Source organism: Haematobia irritans, chromosome 1, assembly GCF_050003625.1.
Source record: "Haematobia irritans isolate KBUSLIRL chromosome 1, ASM5000362v1, whole genome shotgun sequence".
Classification (NCBI taxonomy): Eukaryota; Metazoa; Arthropoda; class Insecta; order Diptera; family Muscidae; genus Haematobia; species Haematobia irritans.
In genome coordinates, this window is record NC_134397.1 from 264104744 (window position 1) to 264132448 (window position 27705).

General features: G+C 31.1%; 1 protein-coding gene across 1 annotated transcript in view; it reads right to left on the reverse strand.

Annotated features, from left to right (window-relative positions):
- Positions 1-2949: 2949 nt before the first annotated feature.
- Positions 2950-27705, reverse strand: part of CAH7 (Carbonic anhydrase 7) — a 71027-nt gene continuing 46271 nt past the window's right edge. The window contains exons 2-5 of the mRNA XM_075292235.1: positions 12838-12921; positions 11710-11868; positions 11187-11644; positions 2950-3844 (exon numbers count right to left, since the gene is read on the reverse strand). Of these exons, the coding sequence (XP_075148350.1) occupies positions 3647-3844; positions 11187-11644; positions 11710-11868; positions 12838-12921 (899 nt within the window). The 3' untranslated portion in view covers positions 2950-3646. The remainder of the gene's footprint in view (positions 3845-11186; positions 11645-11709; positions 11869-12837; positions 12922-27705) is intronic.

The following is a 27705-nucleotide window of genomic DNA, read 5'->3' on the forward strand; positions in this document are numbered from 1 at the left end:
TAGAAAAAAATCCCATAGAAATAAAATATTGACAAAATTATCTATGGAAATAGAATGTTCACAACATTTTCTATAGAAATACAATTAAAAAAAAAATGCTATAGAAATAACATTTTTACAAAATTTTCTATAGAAATAAAATTGTGCCAAAATTATCTATAGAAATGGAATGTTGACAACATTTTCTATAGAAATAAAATTTAGAAAAAAATGCTATAGAAATAAAATTTTGACAAAAGTTTCTATAAAAATAAAATTTTATCAAAATTTAAAATTTGAGGAAATATTCTAAAGAAATGAAAAATTTTCACAATTTTCTATAGAAATTAAATTTTGACAGAATTTTCTATAGAAATACAATTTTGACAAAATTTAAAATTTGACGAAATATTTTAAAGAAATGAAAATTTGTCACAGTTTTCTATAGAAATAAAATTTTGACAAAATTTTCTACAGAAATAAAATTATGACAAAATTTTCTATTGAAACAAAATGTTGACATAATTTTCTATAGAAACACAGTTTTGACAAAAATTTCTATAGAAATACAGTTTTGACAAAATTTTCTATAGATATAAAATTTTGACAAAATTTTCTATAAAAATAAAATTTTGACAAAATTGTCTATAGAAATAAAATGTTGCCAACATTTTCTATAGAAATAAAGTTTTGACAAAAATTTCTATAGAAATACAGTTTTGACAAATTTTTCTATAGAAATAAAATTTTGACAAAATTTTCTATAGAAATAAAATTTTGACAAAATTTTCTATAGAAATAAAATTTTGACAAAATTTTCTATAGAAATAAAATTTTGACAAAATTTTCTATAGAAATAAAATTTTGACAAAATATTCTATAGAAATTAAATTTTGACAAAAGTTTCTACAGAAATAAAATGTTGACAAAATTTTCTATGGAAATAAAATTTTGACAAAATTTGCTATAGAAATAAAATTTGGACAAAATTTTCTATAGAAATAAAATTTTGAAAAAAGTTTCTATAAAAATAAAATTTTGACAAATTTTTCTATAGAAATAAAATGTTCACAAAATTTTCTATAGAAATAAAATTTTGAAAAAATTTTCTATGGAAATAACATTTTATCAAAATTTAAAATATGAAGAAAAATTCCGAAGAAATGAAAATTTGTCACAATTTTCTATAGAAATAGAATGTTGACAAAATTTTCTATAGAAATAAAAAAATTGCTATAGAAATAAAATTTTGACAAAATTTTCTATAAAAACAAAATTTTGACAAAATTTTCTATAGATATAAAATTTTAGAAAAAAATTGCTATAGAAATAAAATTTTGACAAAATTTTCTATAAAAATAAAATTTTGACAAAATTTCTATTTTTTTCTATAAAAATAAAATTTTGACAAAATTCTCTATAAAAATAAAATTTTGACAAAACCCAGCCAACTGCACTAAAACGATGATTTGATAGTGGCATAGGAAAAGAGATATGTTTGTACGAATTTATTTCGGCATAAGGCGGCTACATGCAAAACCTTTTTTTCGGAAGGTTCAAGTGTGGTTCACCATGGGTTTAGTGAACTGCCTGAATTTATTCTGATAATTGGTTGATAGTTTTGCTGCAAGTAGAGGATGCTGATGAGGAATGTGGTAATTCCGAAACGTGCGTCCATCCAACTATCTTGTAGTCTATAGGGCTTTGCCCAAATAAATTTGACAAACATTGTTTTCCTCTGTTGGTTAAGCTACACTTGTAGTTTGTCATTGCATGGTTTTAAGCTGAAATCAAAAAACAACAACAAAATATAGAAGTAAAATTTTGACAAAATTTTCTTTAGAAATAAAATTTTAACAAAATTTTCTATAAATTTAATATCTTTAAACAATTTAATTTTCATACTATCAAAATCCATTGTGTGTAAGTTCTCCCTTTTTGTGCATTTAGTAACTTTCCCTTGTTGTTGTAAGCTAAAATCATTAGAACGCCTAAAATTAAAAACATTTACAATTCAAGAGATATTTACACACCCAAAAAATTGTCGCTAATAGGAGAGATTATAATATATAATATTGCAAATATTGAAATTAGCTTCTAAAATGAAATAGTAGAACATTTCTTTCGAAGAAAAAATTTTGATAAAAAAAAAACTTCAAAATAGTTTTTTTTTTTTAATTTAGTGAATTCTTTGTAAAATTTTCTTTAAATTTTGGTATATTATTTTTGGCACGAGTGGCAAGCGTGTTTGCGACACCTGAAGAAGCGAATGGGATAAGAGGAGTACGATCCAAAGGACGATGGCTCTAAAATGACTTGCGAAATTTAAAAACAATGTAAGTACGGCTTAAAAAGAATATTTTTTCGGTGTTTTGGATTTTTTTATTAATATGTTGAACCGTTTTCAGTTATTCCAATATATGTAGCGGAGGTGCCTTAATTTTGAATATAACGGTATATCTCGAAAAGTCGAGCTGATAGAAAAAAACCAAGTGCAGATTTGGATTCAAGGACCTCGAATTACTACAAATTTGCTATAAATTTCAAATCAACACAAAAAAGTTCAATTTTGTTCCCCTGTGTAATTTAATGCAACTCAATTCAACATAATTTGTGCAATAAATCGTAAAGTTGTTTTAGATAATAACAATTTTGTAGCATAGTTTTACCCAAGGTTTTTAATTTATTATATACTCGCCTAAAAGTATACTTCGATTTACAATAACTATTTCATGATTACAACAGCTTTAGTAGTAGCTTCACAACGGCTTTTGTTGCAAATCGTTTTCCTTCAAAACCATTCCAAGTAAGCGGTTTTCGGATCAAATAGTTATTTTTTGTATTATCATTGCAATATAAGAAATTATTGCAATGCTTTGTTTGTAGGATAAACACAAATTTATCATTTTCAAGCCTTTGTAATTTTTTAGCAATTCTCCATACCATATTTTCAAATTAAATACAACCCAATAAAAATTACAAATAAAATTTTATTTCAACGACATTGACTAGTTTGCAAACAAAATAAAATAAAATAAAAGCAAATTACACAATTTTTATATGTATAAAAAAACTAAAAGATTAAATAGTTTTTGTTGCCAAATAGTTAACAATTAAAAGCTACATCACTATACTTATTAGATAACAACAGACCAAATAACTTATAAAGAAGAATGGCATATAATATTATTATTTTATTTCTTTTGTCAAAAGCAAAAAAAAAAACTAATGTTTAGTCATTGGGACTTTGTCATGTGAAATTGATTTCGTTTCTTTTGATTCTATTCAACCTTAGGTACTTTGAATGTTTCGATGTTTCCATGAACTAAAATTATTTGAGATACTTTGTTGTGTGATGAGAGTTTTCAAAACAAAAATGCAATTTAACAGTTAACTGTGATACTTAACTTATGCTAAAAATTTTTCTTTACTAAATTTTCGCTCACATTCTTATTTTCATCAAAAAAGGAACTATAGGATACACAGCACTACCACAACTATATGTTATACATACATACACATTACATAAATATATTAGTCTATGATTAAATTAAGAAAACAAAAAGAATATCTTTGGTATTTAAAAAAAAAAATAAATCTGACTTGAAAATTTTGTAGAGAGCTATTCTGGGATAGAGAGCTATACTACTCCTTGCTGACTCCATGCTTAATTCAAATATTTCATTATGAATGCAGCTGCGAGCATAGAGAACATCGATAGGGTACTCAGCGAAGCAGATCCCGATCCAGAGAATTCATCATTGGATGCTATAATAATGGCACGATTATTGGTTTTCTGAATATTGCGATAGTTATTGGCCAAGGTTTTTCCATTCTCATATTCCAGAGTCTTGAAGGCATCAACCTGAAATAGAATTGAACATCTTATATGAATAAATTTAAATAAAACTTGTGGTGATAGAAAAATTTCAGATGACAGATGTAAAATTATAAAAGTGTTGCAATATATTAAAAATTTATAGTAAATCTCGCCTTAATGAACTATCTCTAATCGAAACGTTTATGACCTTTCGGACGTTACTTTTTGTAATAGTGGCAATACCTCTCATGTTTCCTAATGTCAAAGTCTATGTTATCAGTGTTTCTCCATTTAGCTTTGTAAGCGGAGGCCGATTGGCGTATCTAATTATGTTAGAGGAGCTACTCAAAAAGTTTGTCACAAAAGTTGCATCAGTGGATAATGTATCGGCTCAGCAGTCAAGCCGACGCCAAGAAAAATTTGGATACATTAAACTAAATATGGAAACATGTGTTTCCGGTGTCCTTAACAGTGGGTAGAACACTAGACTTTTTAATTTGATTATTTATTTTTATTTTAACAGGTTGGCTGATAAGTCCCCGGTCTGACACATAGATGGCGTCGCTAGTATTAAATGCATATTATTTTTATATAGTACCAACTTTCAAATGATTCGTGTCAAAATTTGACGTCTGTAAGGCAATTAGTTTGTGAGATAAAGCGTCTTTTGTGAAGCAACTTTTGTTATTGTGAAAAAAATGGAAAAAAAGGAATTTCGTGTTTTGATAAAATACTGTTTTCTGAAGGAAAAAAAAAATACGGTGGAAGTAAACACTTGGCTTGATAATGAGTTTCCGGACTCTGCCCCAGGAAAATCAACAATAATTGATTGGTATGCAAAATTCAAGCGTGGTGAAATGAACACGGAGGACGGTGAACGCAGTGAACGGCCGAAAGAGGTGGTTACCGACGAAAACATAAAAAAAATCCACAAAATGATTTTGAATGACCGTAAAATGAAGTTGATCGAGATAGCAGAGGCCTTAAAGATATCAAAGGAACATGTTGGTCATATCATTCATCAATATTTGAATATGCGGAAGCTCTGTGCAAAATGACTGCCGCGCGAGCTCACATTTGACCAAAAACAACAACGTTTTGATGATTCTGAGCGGTGTTTGCAGCTGTTAACTCGTAATACACCCTAGTTTTTCCGTCGATATGTGACAATGGATGAAACATGGCTCCATCAATACACTCCTGAGTCCAATCGGCAGTCGGCTGAGTGGACAGCGACCGGTGAACCGTCTCCGAAGCGTGGAAAGACTCATAAGTCCGCTGGCAAAGTAAAGGCCTCCGTTTTTTGGGATGCGCATGGAATAATTTTTATCGATTATCTTGAGAAGGGAAAAACCATCAACAGTAACTATTATATGGCGTTATTGGAGCGTTTGAAGGTCGAAATCGCGGCAAAACGGCCCCATATGAAGAAGAAAAAAGTGTTGTTCCACCAAGACAACGCACCGTGCCACAAGTCATTGAGAACGATGGCAAAAATTCATTAATTGGGCTTCGAATTGCTTCCCCACCCACCGTATTCTCCAGATCTGGCCCCCAGCGACTTTTTCTTGTTCTCAGACCTCAAAAGGATGCTCGCAGGGAAAAAAATTGGCTGCAATGAAGAGGAGATCGCCGAAACTGAGGCCTATTTTGAGGCAAAACCGAAGGAGTACTACCAAAATGGTATCAGAAAATTGGAAGGTCGTTATAATCGTTATATCGCTCTTGAAGGGAACTATGTTGAATAATAAAAACGAATTTTGACAAAAAAATGTGTTTTTCTTTGTTAGACCGGGGACTTATCAGCCAACCTGTTATCTCTCATGTTTCCTAATGTCAAAGTCTATGTTATCAGTGTTTCTCCATTTAGCTTTGTAAGCGGAAGCCGATTGGCGTATCTAATTAGAGCAGCTACTCAAAAAGTTTGTAACAAAAGTTGCATCAGTGGATAATTGATCGGAGCCAAATAGAGAATTTTGTATCGGCTCAGCAGTCAAGCCGACGCCAAGAATAATATGGATACAGTAAACTAAATATGGAAACATGTGTTTCCGGTGTCCTTAACAGTGGGTAGAACACTAGACTTTTTAATTTGATTATTAAAAGTTTTTAATGTAGTTTCATCCATTTTGTTCTATGCTTGTGTAGTTCAGCTGGTAGCCAGATCAAGGAACTCTGCGACAAGGATGGGGTGTGTCCAGAGTGATCTGGTAGTGAGACGGGAAGGCTTAGCGGGGCAAGCAAAAAGGTGACGAGTGTCATGTGGCCCTTGAATACAGATGGGACACACCTCAGCTACGCTGCTATCAATCACTGATAAGTACGAATTGAGGCGGCTGCACTTGCCTGATCTTAGTTGGGTCTGCCGTGGGAGGTCTCTCTCCTCTGGTGCTATGGGCGGCGGTCGGACTCCGAGAACAGGATTAACCTTGTATCTTCTCACCGCTTCAGCTACAGTATCCTCATGAATCCTGTTCAGACCTGTCTGGTATGCTGCCTGATCTAGAGTCTCTCTTTTGTAACGCTGGATTTCGGACTCTAGAAGGTGAAGATCAACCCATACATTCCTGGGTGGAGGTTGTCTATCCACAAGATGGTGATTCGGATAACAACTTCGATGGCAACCCAAGAGGTACTGCTTTGACAACATGTAATTGTGTCGACACACTGGGATGATCTTGGTCTCCGCATAAAGGTGATCCAGGAGTGTACTGCGGAGACATCCTGTTGCGATTCTAAAGGTCTGCCGTGGTAAGGTCTCTCTCCTCTGGTGCTATGGGCGGCGATCGGACTCCGAGATCAGGATTAACCTTGTAGCTTCTCACAGCTTCAGCTACAGTATCCTCATGAATCCTGTTCAGACCTGTCTGGTATGCTGCCTGATCTAGAGGCTCTCTTTTGTAATGCTGGATCTCCGACTCTAGAAGGTGAAGATCAACCCTTACATTCCTGGGTGGAGGTTGTCTATCCACAAGATGGTGATTCGGATGACAACTTCGATGGCAACCCAAGAGGTACTGCTTTGACAACATGTAATTGTGTCGACGCACTGGGATGATCTTGGTCTCCGCATAAAGGTGATCCAGGGGTGTACTGCGGAGAGGTCTCTCTCCTCTGGTGCTATGGGCGGCGGTCGGACTTCGAGAACAGGATTAACCTTGTAGCGTCTCACCGCTTCAGCTACAGTATCCTCATGAATCCTGTTCATACCTGTCTGGTATGCTGCCTGATCTGCGGAGACATCCTGTTGCGGTTCTAAAGGCAGCGTTCTGACAGGTCTGTATGTTATTCCACTGCGTATCGCTCGTTTGAGGTGCACACTGGCGCTGCAGTTTACCACTGACCGGCCAATTGCCTTATATGTAGTTAACAAGGTTTCTTTGTTCGCACCCCAAGTGCTGCCGGCAAACGACTTGAGGACCTTGTTTCTACCGCGGACGACTTAAAAAGACTGTCGAATGTGACCCCGAGAATCTTGGGGTAATTTGTTGTCGGAATTGTTTCGCCATCGACTCTGACATTCAACTGCCTGCGTTCTTCCGCAGTCCATGTAGTGAATAGTGTGGCTGAGGATTTGGAGGCAGATATCTTCAAATTTCTTGCAGTGAAATAACTGGTAAGATCAGCGAGGTAGACATTCAGTCGATCGCAAATGTCATCAACAATGGGCCCGGATGCCATGATTGTGCAATAGTCTGCATATGACACAATCTCGACGCCGTCAGGAGGACAGGTAGAGGTTAAACAGTGCCGGAGATATCACCCCGCCCTGGGGAACTCACTGTTTAACTCTACGGGATTTTCACTTCTTGTCCCTGAATTCCACGTACGACTGGCGTCCACACATATAATTCAGAACCCAACGCTTCGTTCCTGCCGGTAGGGACATATTCTCGATGTCCTCGAATAATGTGGCATGGTTGACCGTATCGAACGCTTACGATAGATCATACGCCACGAGGACCGTCCTGTGACACGGCTTGGGCTGATTAAGTCCCCTGTTGATATGTGTCGAAATGGCATGTAAGGCTGCCGTCGTACTGTATACCTTACGGAATCCATGTTGATGGTGGGCAGCTGGAAAATTCTCCACAAGGCTGGGGAGGATTAGTGCCTCAAGTGTCTTGGCTACTGGCGAGAGAAGGGATATCGGTCTGTACGATTCACCTTTACTTGAATCTTTGCCTGGTTTCAGTAGTGGAATCACTCTTCCCATCTTCCAGGCATCGGGTATAATGAGTGATTCCAAGGACAAATTGAGGAGTCTGGTCAGGTACTCAACTCCCACTATTCCCAGATGCTTCAGCATTAGCATTGAAATTCCGTCGTTAAAAGTATCCGATGCTGGACCGAATCTACCCGTGTATGCTACAGGAGTGCTTCGATCTCCTGGGTGAGTTTTATATGGAGTTATTCGCGGAGCATGGTATATACCCATGCTCCAAAGAGAGCATTGGTATATACCCATGCTCTCTTTGGAGCATGGGTATATACCAAAGGCTTGGCAAAGGGTAAAGGTGGCTCTCATCCCAAAGACAGACTTTTTAGCTTGACTTTTTTCTTGCTAAAAGAAAGAATACTGAATAATCACGTAAGGATTGAACTGAACCGGAGGTTATCGAATTGTCAAAATGGCTATTTAAAGGACAGGTCTATAGATTCGGCACTACACTCTGTTGAGAGATCAATGGCATACAGAGAACATACAATGGCTGTTTTTCTTAATATTGAAGGCGCCTTTAATAATACGAAAATTTACGAGGTATTACTTGCATTGAGAAGAAATGGTGTAAGTGATTTTATAAAGGACTGAATTGAGGGAATGTTACTTCACAGCGGAACTGGCAAATGCTACAAGAAACACGACAACGACAAGGGGGTTGCCTCAAAGAGGCGTGATATCGTTTTTTACTTTGGCTGCTCGTAGTAGATGAGATTCTGAGTGCACAAAAAGAGATACAAATACTGGCGTATGGAGATAATATCGTAATAACGCCATCAGGCAAATTTCTGGACACGATTTCGGATATAATAGGTTAGGTTAGGTTATGTGGCAGCCCGATGTAGCAGGCTCACTTAGACTATTCAGTCCATTTTGGTACCACAGTGGTGAACTTCTCTCTTATCACTGAGTGCTGCCCAATTCCATGTTAAGCTCAATGACAAGGGACCTCCTTTTTATAGCCGAGTCCGAACGGCGTTCCACATTCCAGTGGAACCACTTAGAGAAGCTTTGAAACCCTCAGAAATGTTACCAGCATTACTGAGGTGGGATAATCCACCGCTGAAACACATTTTTGGTGTTCGGTCGTAGCAGGAATCGAACCCACGACCTTGTGTATGCAAGGCGGGCATGCTAACCATTGCACCACGGTGGCTCCCTTCGGATATAATGAGTGAGGCCTTATAAATTTTATTCGATTGGACAAAGCGGTGTGGATTAGGTTTTAACCCAAGGAAAACTGAGCAGAGTGCTCTTTACCACCCAGTATAAGGGCCCACAATTTCAAGGAGCAAGGTGGATACAGCATCTTTCAGGCGGAGGTTGATGATGCCTATATTCGGGAACGATGTCAGCATCTTCACTTAGGAAATCCGAACATAACGTCGAAGGTAGTCAGCCGCTGTCATAGAGAGCTTGGAGCTCTCACTGAACAGCATAACACTGAATACCTGGACATTATGGAATAATGGGTAATGAGGAGGCGGATGTGCTGACTAAAGAAGGCGCACATCATGGCGAATGTCTTCTATCCCGCTATCTTTATATACTTTCAGGATCAATGTCAAATACAATGATTTATGGAAATGACATTGGGCTTCCTCTATGATCTGCCAGCAAATCAAACTGATATGGGACGACAAGAGCCGTAAGAACTTTGATTTTCTGATGGCGACACATAGATATTATTTGAGGCCACTGATAGCATCATAACAGGACATAACACACTTGGAAAACATATGGTAAGGATATGCTTAATGACTAACGATATTTGTAGATGGTGTCTGGACCCATAGGCAATAGAGACTCCTAATATCGTCTTGTCTGGAACCTCGAATACGATTTATGAAGAGGAAAGAAAAAAACTATGAAGAAACACAATGGGTCAACATGGGCTAGGTTAGGTTAGGTTAGGTGGCAGCACGATGTATCAGGCTCACTTAGACTATTCAGTCCATTGTGATACCACATTGGTGAACTTCTCTCTTATCACTGAGTGGTGCCCGATTCAATGACAAGGGATCTCCTTTTTATAGCCGAGTCCAAACGGCGTTCCACATTGCAGTGAAACCACTTAGAGGAGCTTTGAAACCCTCAGAAATGTCTCCAGCATTACTGAGTTGGGATAATCCACTGCTGAAAAAATTTTTGGTGTTCGGTCGAAGCAGGAATCGAACCCACGATATTGTGTATGCAAGGTTGACTGCTAACCATTGCACCACGGTGGCTCCCATCAATATGGGCTAAGTGGGAACCACGTCCGTTTGCTTCGGGCTGGTTTCATCCTCTATAACCTAACCTAACCATATTTTTAATTAGTCCAAAAAAGTTAAGTTTAAGGTCCTTAGTAAAGATTTGAATTTTCCTTTCTTACTAGATCGAGATCACTACGTCACTTGGAAAAAGAAAAAACCACCCATTGTTGTCTTGTCATTAAGAAATGTAACATCATTGGCTATTCGCAGTAGTCGGAAGGGATCTATAATGACAGGCAATCAATGCTTTTCAAACTGTAAAATTTAAAACAGCTTATAAATGCCAACTTCATGACATTCTTTTTACAGACACATTTAAGGCATCAGTTTTTTAACTACGAAACAGTATCTTAATATGAATGTTATTTGGGAATGTCCACAAACATGACAATTCACAGAGCTGTTGTTTGTTTCCTCACCATAGATGGCGCCTTATCCGATGTAAAATAATAATTTTTAATTTCTCTTTAATTTACTTTTACCCCTTCTTAAAAAAAATAACTATTATTTTTTTCAAAGAGAATTATTAACTCTTCAATAAACGCACGGATTAACGCATGTTATGTAATTCCACCTCAAGTGTAAGGTGTCTGATTGGCTATTCATAATAGTCGAAGGGAAGCAATGAGAACTGCACAGACAATCAGCGCTTTTAAAACTGTAATATGTAAACTGGAATTGCCCACACAGACAGTAATTTCATTATTATCTTTATTCGTATTTGAAAGACTCTAAGGGCTAGTGGAGGTAAAGATGCAGAAAGTACATTTTGAAGAAAAATGACGATAATAGGTTCTGTAGTTATTGCTTTAACAATTTTACCATATTTAAAAAAAAAACGAGATGTTTAAAATCCCATTTCAATTTCGAAAATTAGAATATTCAGAGCTCTATATCCAATCCAACTCACCTGATCTATAGCAATTGGGAAGGTCTCAGCCAAAACAATCCATGTTACAGCTTCATTACAAGATGGCGTTGTCAGTGATCCCTCATATGTGATATAACTACGGATTTCCGGAAAAAGATCAGTTATTTTGAAATTTCTCTTAATCTTAATTGGGTTATTAATTTGTTCTGCACTCATGATCGGAACAAAATCAGTTAAAATATCATCTATAACACTATTTCTTTCCATCGAAGCATGATACAGCACTCCCAATACACTCAAACCATCTTTGTTCATAGTGGCCATAGTCATATTGGGATATTTGGTATTACGATGAACCATATGCATTTCAAAGGGATATCGTATATTATCAATGGTATGTTCAGACCACCAATGGAAATGAATTTGTTCCAAAACATATTCTTCCTTCAAAGGGCCACCTTCTAGCTCCAATTTGATATCGAAATCAGATAATTGTACTGTAATTAAGACGAAATTAAATACGTTTTGTCTTCTTTGTCAATTTATACGTTTGCAATCTTACCTGAATGCCCTGTATTCACCATGGAGGCTTCCGATATAGTCTTGTCATAATTATCTCCCTCTAATTTGTCATAGATACCTTTTATGGCTCCTCTCAGACTTAAATTGATTGGTGATTGCCGGTTTCCCGTATCACAAATGCCGCCCCATTTTGGGAATTCTAAAATGAGAAGTTGATTAATTGTAATGATTGTGTTTATGTATTTTTATTTGAGAAAATTCTAAATTTGAAAATTATTCTGTATTAAACTAAGTCACCAAATCCCATAGAAATTGTGAGAAGCAATTTAACTATTTAAGAAAATGATGATGACGACGATGGTATCGTATCTTTGAGGTGAAATCTTTTAAACACATGTGTGCACAAAATAGCACAAACCTATTCACAGTGGTTTATTAGAGTGAAAAATCGTAAGGAAAAATGCCAAAAGAAAATAATGAACAAAAATTCTATATAAATAGCAGAGTCCAGATCTTAAACGTAATAAAAACTAGTAGGGATTTTATTGGAAAAAGGTCTTAAAGAATGCTTTCAAAGCTCAGTACTCCAAACTGTACTCAAAAACTTAAAAATGTAGGAGAATATGGTTTTAAATCAACATTTTTGCTCTGAAAAAATTTTTATTTCTATAGAAAATTTTGTCAAAATTATATTTCTATAGAAAATTTTTCAATATTTTATTTCTATGGAAAATTTTGTCAAGATTTTATTTCTATAGAAAATGTTGTCAAGATTTTATTTCTATAGAAAATTTTGTCAAAATTATATTTCTATAGAAAATTTTTCAATATTTTATTTCTATGGAAAATTTTGTCAAGATTTTATTTCTATAGAAAATTTTCTCAACATTTTATTTCTATAGAAAATTTTGTCAAAATTTCAACATATATTTCTTAGAATATATTTCATATACGTAATAGTATTACTAAACACATTTTCTTTTGAATTTGCAAAACAAAAAACACTGTATCATCATACTCCCACAAACGTCACTTGCAAAAAGTTTTAGTGCTTTCATTAAATTCCATCCCAATTACTAGACCAATTTATTGTCATCATCACCATTCTTTCTCTTTAGCTTTCTTCATGTGACTGATGGAACTGTGACATTTGAACAATAAAACGTACCTTCATCTTCACTGTAATCTGGATAACCCCAATGGGCACTGGCATCGGCATCACTGAATGGTAAACCGCTCAAACCAAGGAATGCTGCAAAGGAAAGTGAAAAAAGAAATAAATCTACATTAGAATACAAGTGATTTTGATTTGATGTGATGTGATACAAGATTATTTATGGCTTTAGTAGGTCAGGCAAATTCAAATATACTATGTTCATATCAACATTTTGATGGAGAAAATAGCACCATATACACACACACACTTATCTATATGACTTTAGATATTTAAATAAAGTGTGTAAATTTTATACGCCGGACAATTTCACAATATATTTGCATTGTTATAGGCAAACAAAAGCACCATAATATCCCCCCACAACAGGCAGATGAACTATAAATATACATTATACATATTCAAAAATTTTCTGTCCAAAATTGTTATACTAAATCATCGCTTAGTTTTGTGATGGCATTTTTTTTTTTTTGTTTTTGGATATTAAGATAAATAAATTATTTTTGACAATTTTATTGTAGACACACTTATTAAAAAAAAATAACAATTGTGTCTACACTCTTACGCAACGTATACGTGATGCGTGATAATTTGGGTAATAGATTCTACAATAATGTAGCCTTTACAGAACAAACATTTTCGCCAGTAGTTTAACTACTATTAGTAATGCCGGAACATTTCTGATAGTTTTAAAGTCACAGGATACGCTGATATATGAGCTAACAAAATAAGAACAAAGTTTCCTCTATAGAGCATGGCTGTCACTCCCTCTCTCTATCAAAGTTAGTTGTTTATATTGGTTGATTACAAGGTAATGTACACATGACTGTTGACAGGGATAATTCAGGCATAATAAACAAAAGTATATTCGTAACTCTCTCTGTCAACTAAATTTGATATAGAGCATTACAGCCATTCTGTATTGAGAAATTTGTGTTATTGTTTTGTTAGCTCATATATCTGTGACTTTAAAACCATCACAAATGTTGTTGACCTTACTGATGGTAGTTAGGCCATTGGTGAAAATGGTGAAATATTTGTCTTAATATACAGAACAACGAATCCTGTTGACCATCCACCACGAATTGCTTAGGTCACTGGTGAAATATTTGTCTTAATATAAAAAAAACCAACGAATCATCAATCCGTCACGGATTGCGAAGAAAGTTCTACTAAAGATTGCCATACTTAATTGAATTGCTTGGATTCATGGCACTTGTTGAATGCAAATCATGTGTAGTCTTCTTGGACTCATGGCACTTGTTTATGGCAAATCATGTGTAGTCTTCTTGGAGTCGATTTTATGGCGATTTCGATTGGAAAAAAGATGCAAAATTCTTGAAATTGATTGCAAAATATGAAGGACACTTTTGGGTCCGAGGAATGACTGACAATATTATGAATTAACAATAACTTTGGAATCACACTATCATTTGGGCGAAAATATAATTAGGGAAAAAGTAGTGTAACACCAAGGTAACATATTTTTTGCGAAACGAAAACGCCTTTACCCAAAATAAGGCTGCTTAAATAATATAGAGGATTCTATAATTATGAAGCGATATTAACCAATATTCGCACTGTAATTAGAGAGCCAAATTTAAGGATGAGATTTGTTCTTACATGAGACTCCAGAAATGAAATCTGGGGATTTGTTTATATGGGGGCTATATATAATAATGGACCGATATGAACCAATTTTTGCGCGATTAATACAAACATATACACGCAAAAAAATAATTATTTCCTCCCAAACGAAATTTTAGACAAACAAAGTTCGTTTCTCATTTGCTTTTCGTTGAAAGGAAGTGTATTTGGAAGAAAAGTATATACTTTTTGTGATAAACGTTTATTCTTTTCCAGGATGTAAAAACAATTTCATAAAGACTAACTCAAAAAAAATTTTTCTGGCTAATTGCATTTTCCCCCACATCTTTCTCACTTCCACGAAATGTTTTAGTTCTTAGCACCTTTTTCTGTAATACAAACAATGTATAAGAAATTATACGATTTTATAAATTTTTAATATTTTTTACCTTTCGCCTGGACGGAGAATCGAACCGGGTACCATGCAATTTGTAAGCCAACACACTATCCACTGAGCTATGTAGCCGTTATTGTCATCAATAGTCAATTATCCATATAAGTTATATTTCTATAGCATAGCTTACGGCGCCCACGAGCCGATTAAACAAAGTTTATTTAACAGAAAAATACATTTAGTTGGGCACCGTGGAGCAGTGGTTGCCACGTCCGACTTGCATGCCAAGGGTCGTGGGTTCGATCCCTGCTTCGACCAAAGTTTTTTTTTACATATATTCCAGATATGGTCGGAAGATTCCGAAAAAATGTTTGATATAAACGAAATGGACTGTGTTGTTGGTTCAAAAATAACTTTTTTTTATTAAAAAAATAAACATTTTGTAACGAACGAATTTTTTTGGTGATAAAAGTGTATACTTTTCGAAGCAATTCAAAAAACTATAACAAAAGAAAAACGTTTTCGGTACACGTTTTCCAAACGGTTTTTTTTTCTTTGCGTGTGCTCACATGACTTACCAAATATTTTTCCGGATCGAATGAAATTTGGAGGCTCAAAAAGTAACATCTGGGTATTGGTTTTTGTGGTGTCTATATATAATTAAGGACTAATTTTTTTGGTTTTAAAGGCCACATACTAACATAATCCCAGCAAAAATGTCCACCCACAGATGTTATTTATTTTAACTACGCAGGAAGTTATTTTAATTCAATTTTTCATAACTCGCTTTTTATACCCTCCACCATAGGATGGGGGTATATTAATTTTGTCATTCCGTTTGTAACACATCGAAATATTGCTCTAAGACCCCATAAAGTATATATATTCTGGGTCGTGGTGAAATTCTGAGTCGATCTGAGCATGTCCGTCCGTCCGTCTGTTGAAATCACGCTAACTTCCGAACGAAACAAGCTATCGACTTGAAACTTGGCACAAGTAGTTGTTATTGATGTAGGACGGTATTGCAAATGGGCTATATAGGTCCACTTTTACGTATAGCCCCCATATAAACGGACACCCAAAATTTGGCTTGCGAGGCCTCTAAGAGAAGCAAATTTTATCCTATCCGGTTAGTATATGGTCATAGTGTTAGTATATGGTTGAAATTTGGTATGTGATGTTAGTATATATTATCCAACAACCATGCAAAAATTGGTTCACATCGGTCCATAATTATATATAGCCCCCATATAAATCGATTCCCCGATTTGGCTTGCGGAGCCTCTAAGATAAACAAATTTCATCCAATCCGGCTTAAATTTGGTATATGGTCTCTAACAACCATGCAAAAATTGATCCACGTCGGTCCATAATTATATATAGCCCCCATATAAACCGATCCCCCGATTTGGCTTGCAGAGCCTCTAAGAGAAACAAATTTCATCCGATCCGGCTGATATTTGGTACATGGTGGCCTCAAACACCCATGCAAAAATTGATCCGTATCGGTACATATATATATATATAGCCCCCATATAAACCGATCACAAGATTTGACCTCCGGAGCCTCTTGGAAGACCAAAATTCATATGATTCAGTTGAAATTTGGTACGTGATGTTAGTATATGGTATCCAACAACCATGCAGGAATTGGTTCCTATCAGTCCATAATTATATATAGCTCCCATATAAACCGATCGCCAGATTTGACCTCCGGTGCCTTTTGGAGAAGCAAAACTCATCCGATCTGGTTGAAATTTGGTACGTGGTGGTAATATATGATATTTAACAACCATGCCAAAATTGGTCCATATCAGTCCATAATCATTTATAGCCCCCATACACAGAAAAAAATATCACCAAAATATTTCCAATTAAAAAGTTAATTGAAGTTGAAAAAATTTTCAATTAATAAATTAATTGATACAATTAACTTTTTAATCATGATAGAAATATTAAGTCAATTAAGTCGATGATTGAAAATTTAAAAATTTTTAATTAAAACATTAATTGATACAATTAACTTTTTAATCAAATTCGGAAGACTAAGTCAGTTAAAGAAAGTGATGAATATTTTTAAATTTTTAATTAAAACAATCAATTGTAAATCCAAATAAAAACCAATTCAGAAAATAATTGAAAATAGTTACATTTTTTAATTAAAAAATTTATTGAGTTTTGCAATCAACATCAATTAAATTTTTAATTGAATCAATTGAAAAATTAATTGAAATTTGCTAATGAAATCAATTAATATTTTAATCAAGAATTTTTTCTATGATCAATTAAAACTGTGATTGATACTATCATTTTCGTGATTGAAGACATTTCAATTAAAAAATTAATTGGATCAATTAATTTCAGAAAAATTGTTTTTTTTTTGTGTGTATAAACCGATCCCGAGATTTGGTTTTGGAGCCTCTTGGAGGAGCAAATTTCATCCGAGTGAATTGAAATTTGTGGATGACAGTCACAAAATATTACAATTTTTTTTTAAATTGAGATCCAAAACACTGCATTCGAATACCTTAATAAGTGATGCAAATTCAGTGCAACGGCTAATGAAATGGAGGACATCCATCTTATGTTAAATTCATCGCTTTCGCGCCAATTTGCACCACTTCAGGATTCAAAAATAAAATTTTCGCTACTTTTTTGGCGACGCTTTTTTTGCTGGGATGTTCCTCTTGGATGAGCAAATTTCCGCATAAGATGAAATTTGCTCAAATCAATATTTTGATGTGTTACAAACGGAATGACAAATTTATTATGCCGCCATCATCATCCTTTGCTTGTGGGTATAAAAAAATTTAAGGTAGTTTATTTTCAACTTTTGTACTCCACATAAAAAACGTTCCTTTTGTTAATAAAACATTTGTTAAAAATTGCATTACATTACATGATTCGCATCATCCCAACATAAAACTAAACATTTACCGCTACGGTCACTTTCATTTGTCTTACATTGTGGTGTGCCAAAGTTAGAAAACCTTCAACTTGATTCTGAGGCAATGGCACAATGAGGTGTTAACCTACAGAAATAAAATCGCAATGTATGCTAGATTTAGGTACACCGTAAAAAAAACATTACATAAAACGAAACATATTTAAAAAGTGTCTATCTATCATCTAGAAAAAACAAGTTTTCCATTAAAAATTTTTCCATAGATCCCTGGCAAAAATGGAAACAAATTGTATATTACTTTTGTATAGAAATTTTTTCGTCTGTGCAAAATTATTCTGTTTTACTTGGCATTTAAAGATACTAATTAAATGTTCACATTCCCATGCTGCAAAGCATTAAAAGTGAAGAGCCAAAATACGAACCATATTCAAATGTGTTTGCTTTTAAGTGATGAATTTATCGAGGGGCTGAGTGATTGTTCTCGTCATAATCGTTGACATTTTGCCCATTCCTAAAACAGGGAATGTTCATTAAAATTTCCGCAAACCACGCGTAATTTTTTTAATTCAAAAAACATTTTTTTTTTTCATTTTTATTAAGTTGATTATTGCCAACTCGTCATGCAGATGTGAATGTTACATATTCATAATTACGTAGACATGAGAATTCGCTTATGCAGATGAACGAAATTTATAATCGAATTATCGAATATAATGATAATAATAGGATAGGTTGATTTCCAACTGAGAAATTTAATTTTTTTTTCTCATTAGCCCTTAATCCCTGAAATCACGCTAACTTCCGAATGAAACAAGCTATCGACTTGAAACTTGGCACAAGTAGTTGTTATTGGTGTAGATCGGATGGTATTGCAAATGGGCCATATCGGATCACTTTTACGTAAAGCCCCCATATAAACGGACCCCCAGATTTGGCATGCGGAGCCTCTAAGAGAAGTATATTTCATCCGATCTGGCTGAAATTTGGTATATGGTCTCTAACTACCATGCAAAAATTGGTTCACATCGGTCCATAATTATATATAGCCCCCATATAAACCGATTACGAAATTTGGCTTGCGGAGCCTCAAAAATAAGCAAATTTCATCCGATCCGGCTGAAATTTTGTACATGGTGTTAGCATATGATCTCTAATGACCGTCCAAAAATTGGTCTACATCGGTCCATAATTATATATAGCCCCCATATAAACCGATCCCCATATTTGGCTTGCGGAGCCTCTAAAAGAAGCAAATTTCATCTGATCTGGCTGAAATTTGGTACATGGTGTTAGTATACGATTTCTAATGACCATCCAAAAATTGGTCCACATCGGTCCATAATTATATATAGCCCCCATATAAACCGATCCGGAGCATCTTGGAAGACGAAAAATTAATCTGATTCAGTTGAAATTTGCTACGTGGTGTTAATATATGGTCTCTAGCAACCATGAAAAAATTGGTCGAAATCGATCAATAATTATATATAGCCCCCATATAAAACGATCCCCAGATTTGACCTCCGGAGCCCCTTGGAAGAGCAAAATTCATCAGATTCGGTTGAAATTTGATACGTGATGTTAGTATATGGTATCCAACAACCATATATAGCCCCCATATAAACCGATCCCCAGATTTGACTTCCGGTGCCTTTTGGAGAAGCAAAATACATCCGATATGGTTGAAATTTGGTACGAGGTATGATATTTAACAACCATGCCAAAAGTGGTCAATATCAGTCCACAGTCATATATAGCCCACATATAAACCGATCCCGAGATTTGGTTTTGGAGCCTCTTGCAGGAGCAAATTTCATCCGAATCAGTTAAAATTTAGTACATTGTGCTAGTAAATGGCCGTTAACAACCATGCCTAACTAGGTCCATATCGGTCTATAGTTATATATAGCCCTCAGATAAATCGATCCCCAATCACACAAAAATTGGTCCATATAAAGTTCATAATTGTATATAGCCCCCATATAAGCGACCCCCATATTTCAATTCTGGCCCTCTACGTACCGTGCAAAAGTCCATATCGATTCGTAATTATTTGTAGACTTACCCACACATACCTTTTCCGTCTAATATATACCACGTATAGACTAACTCACAATTTAGAAAACGATGTTAAGAAGTTTTAAGATACCACAACCCAAGTAATTCGATTGTGGATGACAGTCTTTCGTAGTAGTTTCCACGCAATCCATGGTGGAGGGTACATAAGATTCGGCCTGGCCGAACTTACGGTCGTATATACTTGTTAATTTTTTAATAAATAAATGAAATTTTAGTTCAAAAATGTCTTTAACACTATATGAAGTTCAATATGGGTGCATTTTATAATGCAAGAAATTTTAATTAAAAAAATTATAATTTCCTTCAATTAAAATTAAATATAGTTCCCTAGAGCATTAACTTTTTTGAGTGTATATTTTAAATTTTTATTAAATTTTTTTATATCTCCCAAAGATGGAAATCAGGTACAATATAACCCTCTACAAGACATTCGTATATTGCATTCATTTTTTGCAACCAAATACGAATTAATATAGAATAAATTATTGTTCTAAATTTTTATTAATTTAATTTATTTATTTTTTAGAAATTTAATTTAAATAATTAATAATCCGATTCATCCTCACCGCTCTTAACGATTACACCGTTAAATTACCTGTCATTACATTGTCATTAGTTAAAACGGTTCTCAATGATCTTCCAATCACCCTCAAACTTTATTCACTAAGCCATCAAACTAGGCCAACAACTATAGCATAAACACGATTTTTTGTCAAGTTCTTAGGTAAAAATGATTCGATTGTTCTCTTAAAAGCTAAATAAATTCGTCCGATTTGCGATCCTGAGTACCATGAACATTGGAGATAGTATTATTAGTTTATAGATACTTTTTCAACCACTATTTTCCTTACGAAACTAATGATTTATATCGGCATTATCACAAAAAGACTTAACAACGGTTAAAGAAAAAAATTCTACAAGTCAATGAAAACAATAAATTCTCAACATTTTCTCTAACTATTGATTGTCTTAAACCTTTTAAGACAATTAATTATCTTTGATAAAAATCACTTGCGTGTGAAAATGATTTCTTAAAAAAAAAATCACAATAATACAAATACTTCCCATAGAAATGTAATGGGATTTACCCCATTAAGAAATGGTAGCTATGTAATCTTTATTTTAATCAAAAAACAAAAATATTTGTATAATTATTTTATTGCATTGTTGAACTGCTAAAATGCATGTTTTACAAGCATTTATTTAAAACAATACATTTATACGAAATATGTTAGACGAAGTGTTTTGCTGTGAGTGTGTGCGTGTATTTTGAGTGTGAATATTTCTGGGGGAGACCTCTTCAATCATTTGTCAAATATGTCAGTGCACCCATAACTTTTGTCAGAGCAAATCAAATGATCGAGTGGGGCTGAGTAAATTTGATGGATGAATTGAGAGGTCTATGAGAGGGGAAATAAAATGCAATGTCTGATTTTTTTTTAAATATAACCGTAGCAAATATATAGAATTTTACTTGAAATTTATTTTATTTCCCCTCTCATAGTACGAATTTTCAAAATCGCTTTTCAGGCAGTCACTTATTTAAATTCAATTCTACTACGCCCATGTTAATATTTATTTTATTGTAATTGCTCTATATATGTAAATAGTGATTATATTACCCGATTTTTTTTTTATAAAATTGTAAAAATAAACACTTGAATGCCTAGTGCATGCACACAATCACCAATCAGGCTGTCTGCTCTGCCTGCCTACATCTGTCTCTCGAGATAAGTGTGTTTGTGCTCATGACATTTCCCTATCAAGTATTGGCTGCGATTATAACAGAAACTCATGTTGTATTTACATTGATTGCATTTTTGATGCTTTAATGATGCGTTAGTGAAAGTTCACATTTATTTAATAATAAAACAATTACATTTAATTATATACTTTTTTTGATTGATTTATTTTCTCTGATAAGAGTAATCAGTGAACACAACAATAAAAAAATTCCTGTCCACTTTGTACACAATACTCTATGATTAAATCAATTATAAATTTATAAAAACAAGCATATTCTAGCAAAATCAAAATTAAATCGACATATTCAGTTCTTATAGATAAACTATAAACCATAATAACATTGTTTAATGCAAAGTGGTATATTGATTATTTAAAAATTTTGTTTATTATTTAATACTATCTAGGTATTAAGTGTTTTATGATAGCTAATCAGGGGCAATCAAATTTCACTAATTTCAAAAACATACGATTTTAATGGAGGGACGTAAATTTTCTATAGAAAAAAAATTGTGACCTAAATTTAATAAAATTAATTTTTGAAGCAAAGACTATAAAGTTTCTTTTAATTAAAATATTGTGGAAATTGCGCATTTTTAAATTAAGGTTGCACTCACAGAAAAAAATATCACCAAAATATTTCCAATTAAAAAGTTAATTGAAGTTGAAAATTTTTTCAATTAATAAATTAATTGATACAATTAACTTTTTAATCATGATAGAAACATTAAGTTAATTAAGTCAATGATTGAAATTTTTAAAATGTTTAATTAAAAAATTAATTGATACAATTAACTTTTTAATCAAATTGGGAAGACTAATTCAGTTAAAAAAGTGCTGATTTTTTTTTTACTTTTTTAATTAAAAATGTATTTCAAACAATCATTTGTTAATCCAAATAAAAACTCTAAGTCAATCTAACTAAGTAATTAAAAATAGTTACCTTTTTTAATTAATAAATTAATTGCGTTTTGCAATCAACATCAATTAAATTTTTAATTGAATCAATTAAAAAATTAATTGAATTTTGCTGAAAAAATCAATTAATTTTTTAATCAAGAATTTTTTCTATGCCCAATTAAAACTGTGATTGATACAATCATTTTCGTGATTGAAGACATTTCAATTAAAAAATTAACTGGATCAATTAATTTGGTGATTGAATCAGAGAAAAATTTTTTTGTGTGTTATATTTAATATCACATAATTTTTTTTTCACTGCAGGTATCTGCAAAAAAATATATTCAGATTTGATATAACCTATGGTGTCCGTCCGTCCATGAATCTGTTGTTCGCATTTAGATTTTGTTCGGATTTAGATATAGGTCCCATATATATCACCAAATTATCAAAATCTATTGAACAGTACTCCCCACACCGAAAAAAAGTAAACTGTTTTATAGGAAGAATGAACAACCTCGAGCGAAAATTGAACTATTTTGTACACCATGTTTTGAGATTTCCACGAAGTGTTGTTAAAACTAGGAAAATTTAGTACCACGTTTTACTTTTTAACTGTTGTTCTTTAAATTACTCCCTCTCTCATTGAAGAAAAAATTAACTAAAAGTAAATAAGAAAATCATTGACGCCAAATCATGACCATTCTAACCATACAGTAGTTCATTGTTACTATTTTTGGAAATCGTACGAAAATGTTCATTTGTTTTAATTAAAAATGAACTTAAGTGTACGGTCATTGAACTTTATACTCGCGTTTAGTTCATAAAATGTTTGGGACGTACTTAAAAAAACGAACATTTCATTGGACTGTGGAAAATTTCGCAAATAATAAAATTGAACTACAAACAAATATTTTTTTTCCAAAAAAATAAGTTAAATTTGGCGTTAGTTTAACTACGGATTTTTTTCAGTTTAATACTTCTACAGAATTTCCAAAATATGCCTAATTTAGATAAAGCTCAAGTAATCACGGTTCCCACAGTTGGTAGAATTCTACCAAAAATGGTAAATTTTTGATGCTTTGGTATATTTTTTTAAAAATTCCTCTTCAGCTAAGAGATACTTCACAAACTTTCTATAAAAATCAAAAAAAAAATACAAAATTTTCTATAGAAATAAAACTTTGAGAAAATGTTCTATATAGAAATAAAATTTTAAAAAATTTTCTATAGAAATTAAATTTTGAGAAAATTTTCTATAGAAATAAAATTTAGAAAAATTTTCTATAGAAATAATATTAAGAAAATTTTTCTATAGAAATAAAATTTTGAGAAAATTTCCTATAGAAATAATATTTAGAAAAATTTTCTATAGAAATAAAATTTAGAAAAATTTTCTGTTGGAGTAAAATTTTGACAAAATTGTCTATAGAAACAAAATTTTGACAAAATTTTCTATAGAAATAAAATTTTGAGAAAATGTTCTATACAAATAAAATTTTGAGAAAATGTTCTATACAAATAAAATTTTGAGAAAATTTTCTATAGAAATAAAATTTTAAGAAAATTTTCTATAGAAATAAAATTTTGACAAAAGTTTCTATAGAAATAAAATTTTGAAAAAATAGACCAAACATTTTGAGAAAATTTTCTATAGAAATAAAATTTTGAGCAAATGTTCTATACAGATAAAATTTTGAGAAAAATTTCTGTAGAAATAAAATTCTGAAAAAATTTCCTATAGAAATAAAATTTTGAGAAAATTTCCTATAGAAATAAAATTTTGAGAAAATTGTCTATAGAAATAACATTTTGAGAACATTTTCTATAGAAATAAAATTTTGACAAAATTTTCTATTGAAATAAAATTTTGATAAAATTGTCTATACAAATAAAGTTTTGAAAAAAAATTTCTATAGAAATAAAATTTTGAGAAAATTTTTTATAGAAATAAAATGTTGACAAGAATTTTCTATATAAATAAAATTTTAACAAATTTTTTAAAGAAATAAAATTTTGAGAAAATTTTCTATAGAAATAAAATTTTGAGAAAATGTTTTATACAAATAAAATTTAAAAAAAAAATCTATAGAAATAAAATTTTCTATAGAAATAACATTATGAGAAAATGTTCTATACAAATAAAATTTTGAGAAAATCTTCTATAGAAATAAAATTTTGAGAACATTTTCTATAGAAATAAAATTTTAACAAAATCTTCTATAGGAATAAAAATTTGACAAAATTTTCTGTAGAAATAAAATTTTGACAAAATTTTCTATAGAAATAAAATTTTGACAAAATTTTCTATTGAAATAAAATTTTGACAAAATTTTCTATATAAATAAAATTTTAAGAAAATTTTCTATAGAAATAAAATTTTGACAAAAGTTCCTATAGAAATAAAATTTTGAAAAAATATACCCAACATTTTGAGAAAATTTTCTATAGAAATAAAATTTAGAGAAAAATTTCTAGAGAAATAAAATTTGGAGAAAATTTTCTATAGAAATAAAATTTTGACAAAACTTTCTGTAGAAATATAATTTTGAGAAAACTTTCTATAAAAATAAAATTTTGAAAAACAATTCTATAGAAATAAAATTCTGACAAAATTTTCTATTGAAATAAAATTTTGAGAAAATTTTCTATTGAAATAAAAATTTGACATTTTCTATTGAAATAAAATTTTGACAAAAATTTTCTATTGAAATAAAAGTTTGACAAAATTTTCTATTGAAATAAAATTTTGACAAAATTTTCTATTGAAATAAAATTTTGACAAAATTGTCTATTGAAATAAAATTTTGACAAAAGTTTCTATGGAAATAAAATTTTGAGAAAATTTTCTATAGAAGTAAAATTTTGAGAAAATTTCTATAGAAATAAACTTTTGAGAAAATTATCAAGAGAAATAAAATTTTCTATAGAAATAACATATTGACAAAATTTTCTATAGAAATAAAATATTGACAACATTTTCTATAGAAATAAAATATTGACAAAATTTTCTATAGAAATAAAATTTTAACAAAATTTTCTATAGAAATAAAATTTTGACAAAATTTTCTATAGAAATAAAATTTTGACAAAATTTTCTATAGAAATAAAATTTTGACAAACTTATCTATAGAAATAAAATTTTGAGCAAATGTTCTATACAGATAAAATTTTGAGAAAATTTTATATAGAAATAAAATTTTGACAATTTTCTCTATAAATAAAATTTTGAGAAAATTTTCTATTGAAATAAAATTTTGAGAAAATTTTCTATAGAAATAAAATTTTGAGAAAATTTTCCATAAAAATACAATTTTGACAAAATTTTCTGTAGAAATAAAATTTTGACAAAATTAATATAATTTGGAAAAAAATTTCTATAGAAATACAATTTTGAGAAAATTTTCTATAGAAATAAAATTTTGAGAAAAATTTCTATAGAAATAAAATTTAGAGATAAATTTCTAGAGACATAAAATTTGGAGAAAATTTTCTATAGAAATAAAATTTTTTATAGAAATAAAATTTTGACAAAATTTTTGGTAGAAATACAATTTTGACAAAATTTTCTGTAGAAATACAATTTTGAGAAAATTTTCTATAGAAATAAAATTTTGAGAACATTTTCAATACAAATAAAATTTTGAGAACATTTTCTCTAGGAATAAAATTTTGACAAAATTAATATAATTTGGAAAAAAAATTCTATAGAAGTACAATTTTGAGAAAATTTTCTATAGAAATAAAATTTTAAGAAAAATTTCTATAGAAATAAAATTTAGAGAAAAATTTCTAGAGAAATAAAATTTGGAGAAAATTTTTTATAGAAATAAAATTTTGACTAAATTATTGGTAGAAATACAATTTTGACAACATTTTCTATAGAAATACAATTTTGAGTAAATTTTCTATAGAAATAAAATTTTGTATAGAAATCAAATTTTGACAAAATTTTCTGTAGAAATAACATTTTGAGAAAACTTTATATAAAAATAAAATTTTGAAAAACAAATCTATAGAAATAAAATTTTGACAAAATTTTCTTTTGAAATAAAATTTTGACAAAAACTTTATCTTGAAATAAAATTTTGACAAAGTTGTCTATAGAAATAAAATTTTGACAAAATTCTCTATAGAAATAAAATATTGACAAAATTTTCTATAGAAATAAAATTTGGACAAAATTTTCTATAGAAATAAAATTTTGACAAAATTTTCTATAGAAATAAAATTTTGACAAAATATTCTATCGAAATAAAATTTTGAGAAAATTGTATATAGAAATAAAATTTTGACAAGTTTTTCTATAGAAATAAAATTTTGAGAAAATTTTCTATTGAAATAAAATTTTGAGAAAATTTTCTATACAAATAAAATTTAGAGAAAATTTTCTATAGGAATAAAATTTTGACAAAATAATACAATATTGAGAAAATTTTCTATAGAAATAAAATTTTGAGAAAAATTTCTATAGAAATAAAATTGAGAGAAAAAAATTTTTGGTAGAAAATTTTTGGTAGAAATACAATTTTGACAAAACTTTCTGCAGTAATACAATTTTGAGAAAATTTTCTATAGAAATACAATTTTGTATATAAATAAAATTTTGACAAAATTTTCTGTAGAAATAACATTTTGAGAAAATTTTCTGTAGAAAAAAAAATTATAGAGAATTTTCTGTAGAAATACAATTTTGAGAAAATTTTCTATAAAAGATTTGTGGTTTTATTTTTTTTTCTGTGAACCAGTGTTACCAATTTGGTCGCTAGATATGGATTTTTAAGTCATTTAGCGAAAAAATGCATTTAGCTTTAAGCTTTTATGACTCTTTTGACGGTTCTTAGCGTTTTTTGTTTTCGACTTGATTCTATTGAAATATGAACAAAATTGCATTTTTATCTGAACCTTGCTGTAAGATAGGATTTTCCACAAATGGATTGGTCTGTCCAAATCCAAATCTATACACTGATGGACGGACACCAAGGACTAGATCTTTGGAGTCGATCGCTATATATTTTATGTGGTCTAAAACCTATATTATTTATTACTGGAAATTATTCTATATTACTGGAAATTAAATTTTCTTGCAGATCAAAGTTATTATACCCTAACCATTGTGTGGTTTAGGGTATAATTTTTTAGATTTCAATAAACAAGGTGTCTTTTGGTGCAAAAAGTTTTTTTTTGGCTTTTTTAGATTTTTTTCTTGAAAAATCTGCTGTGAAGGTTATATTTGGCTTTAATATATCATTTA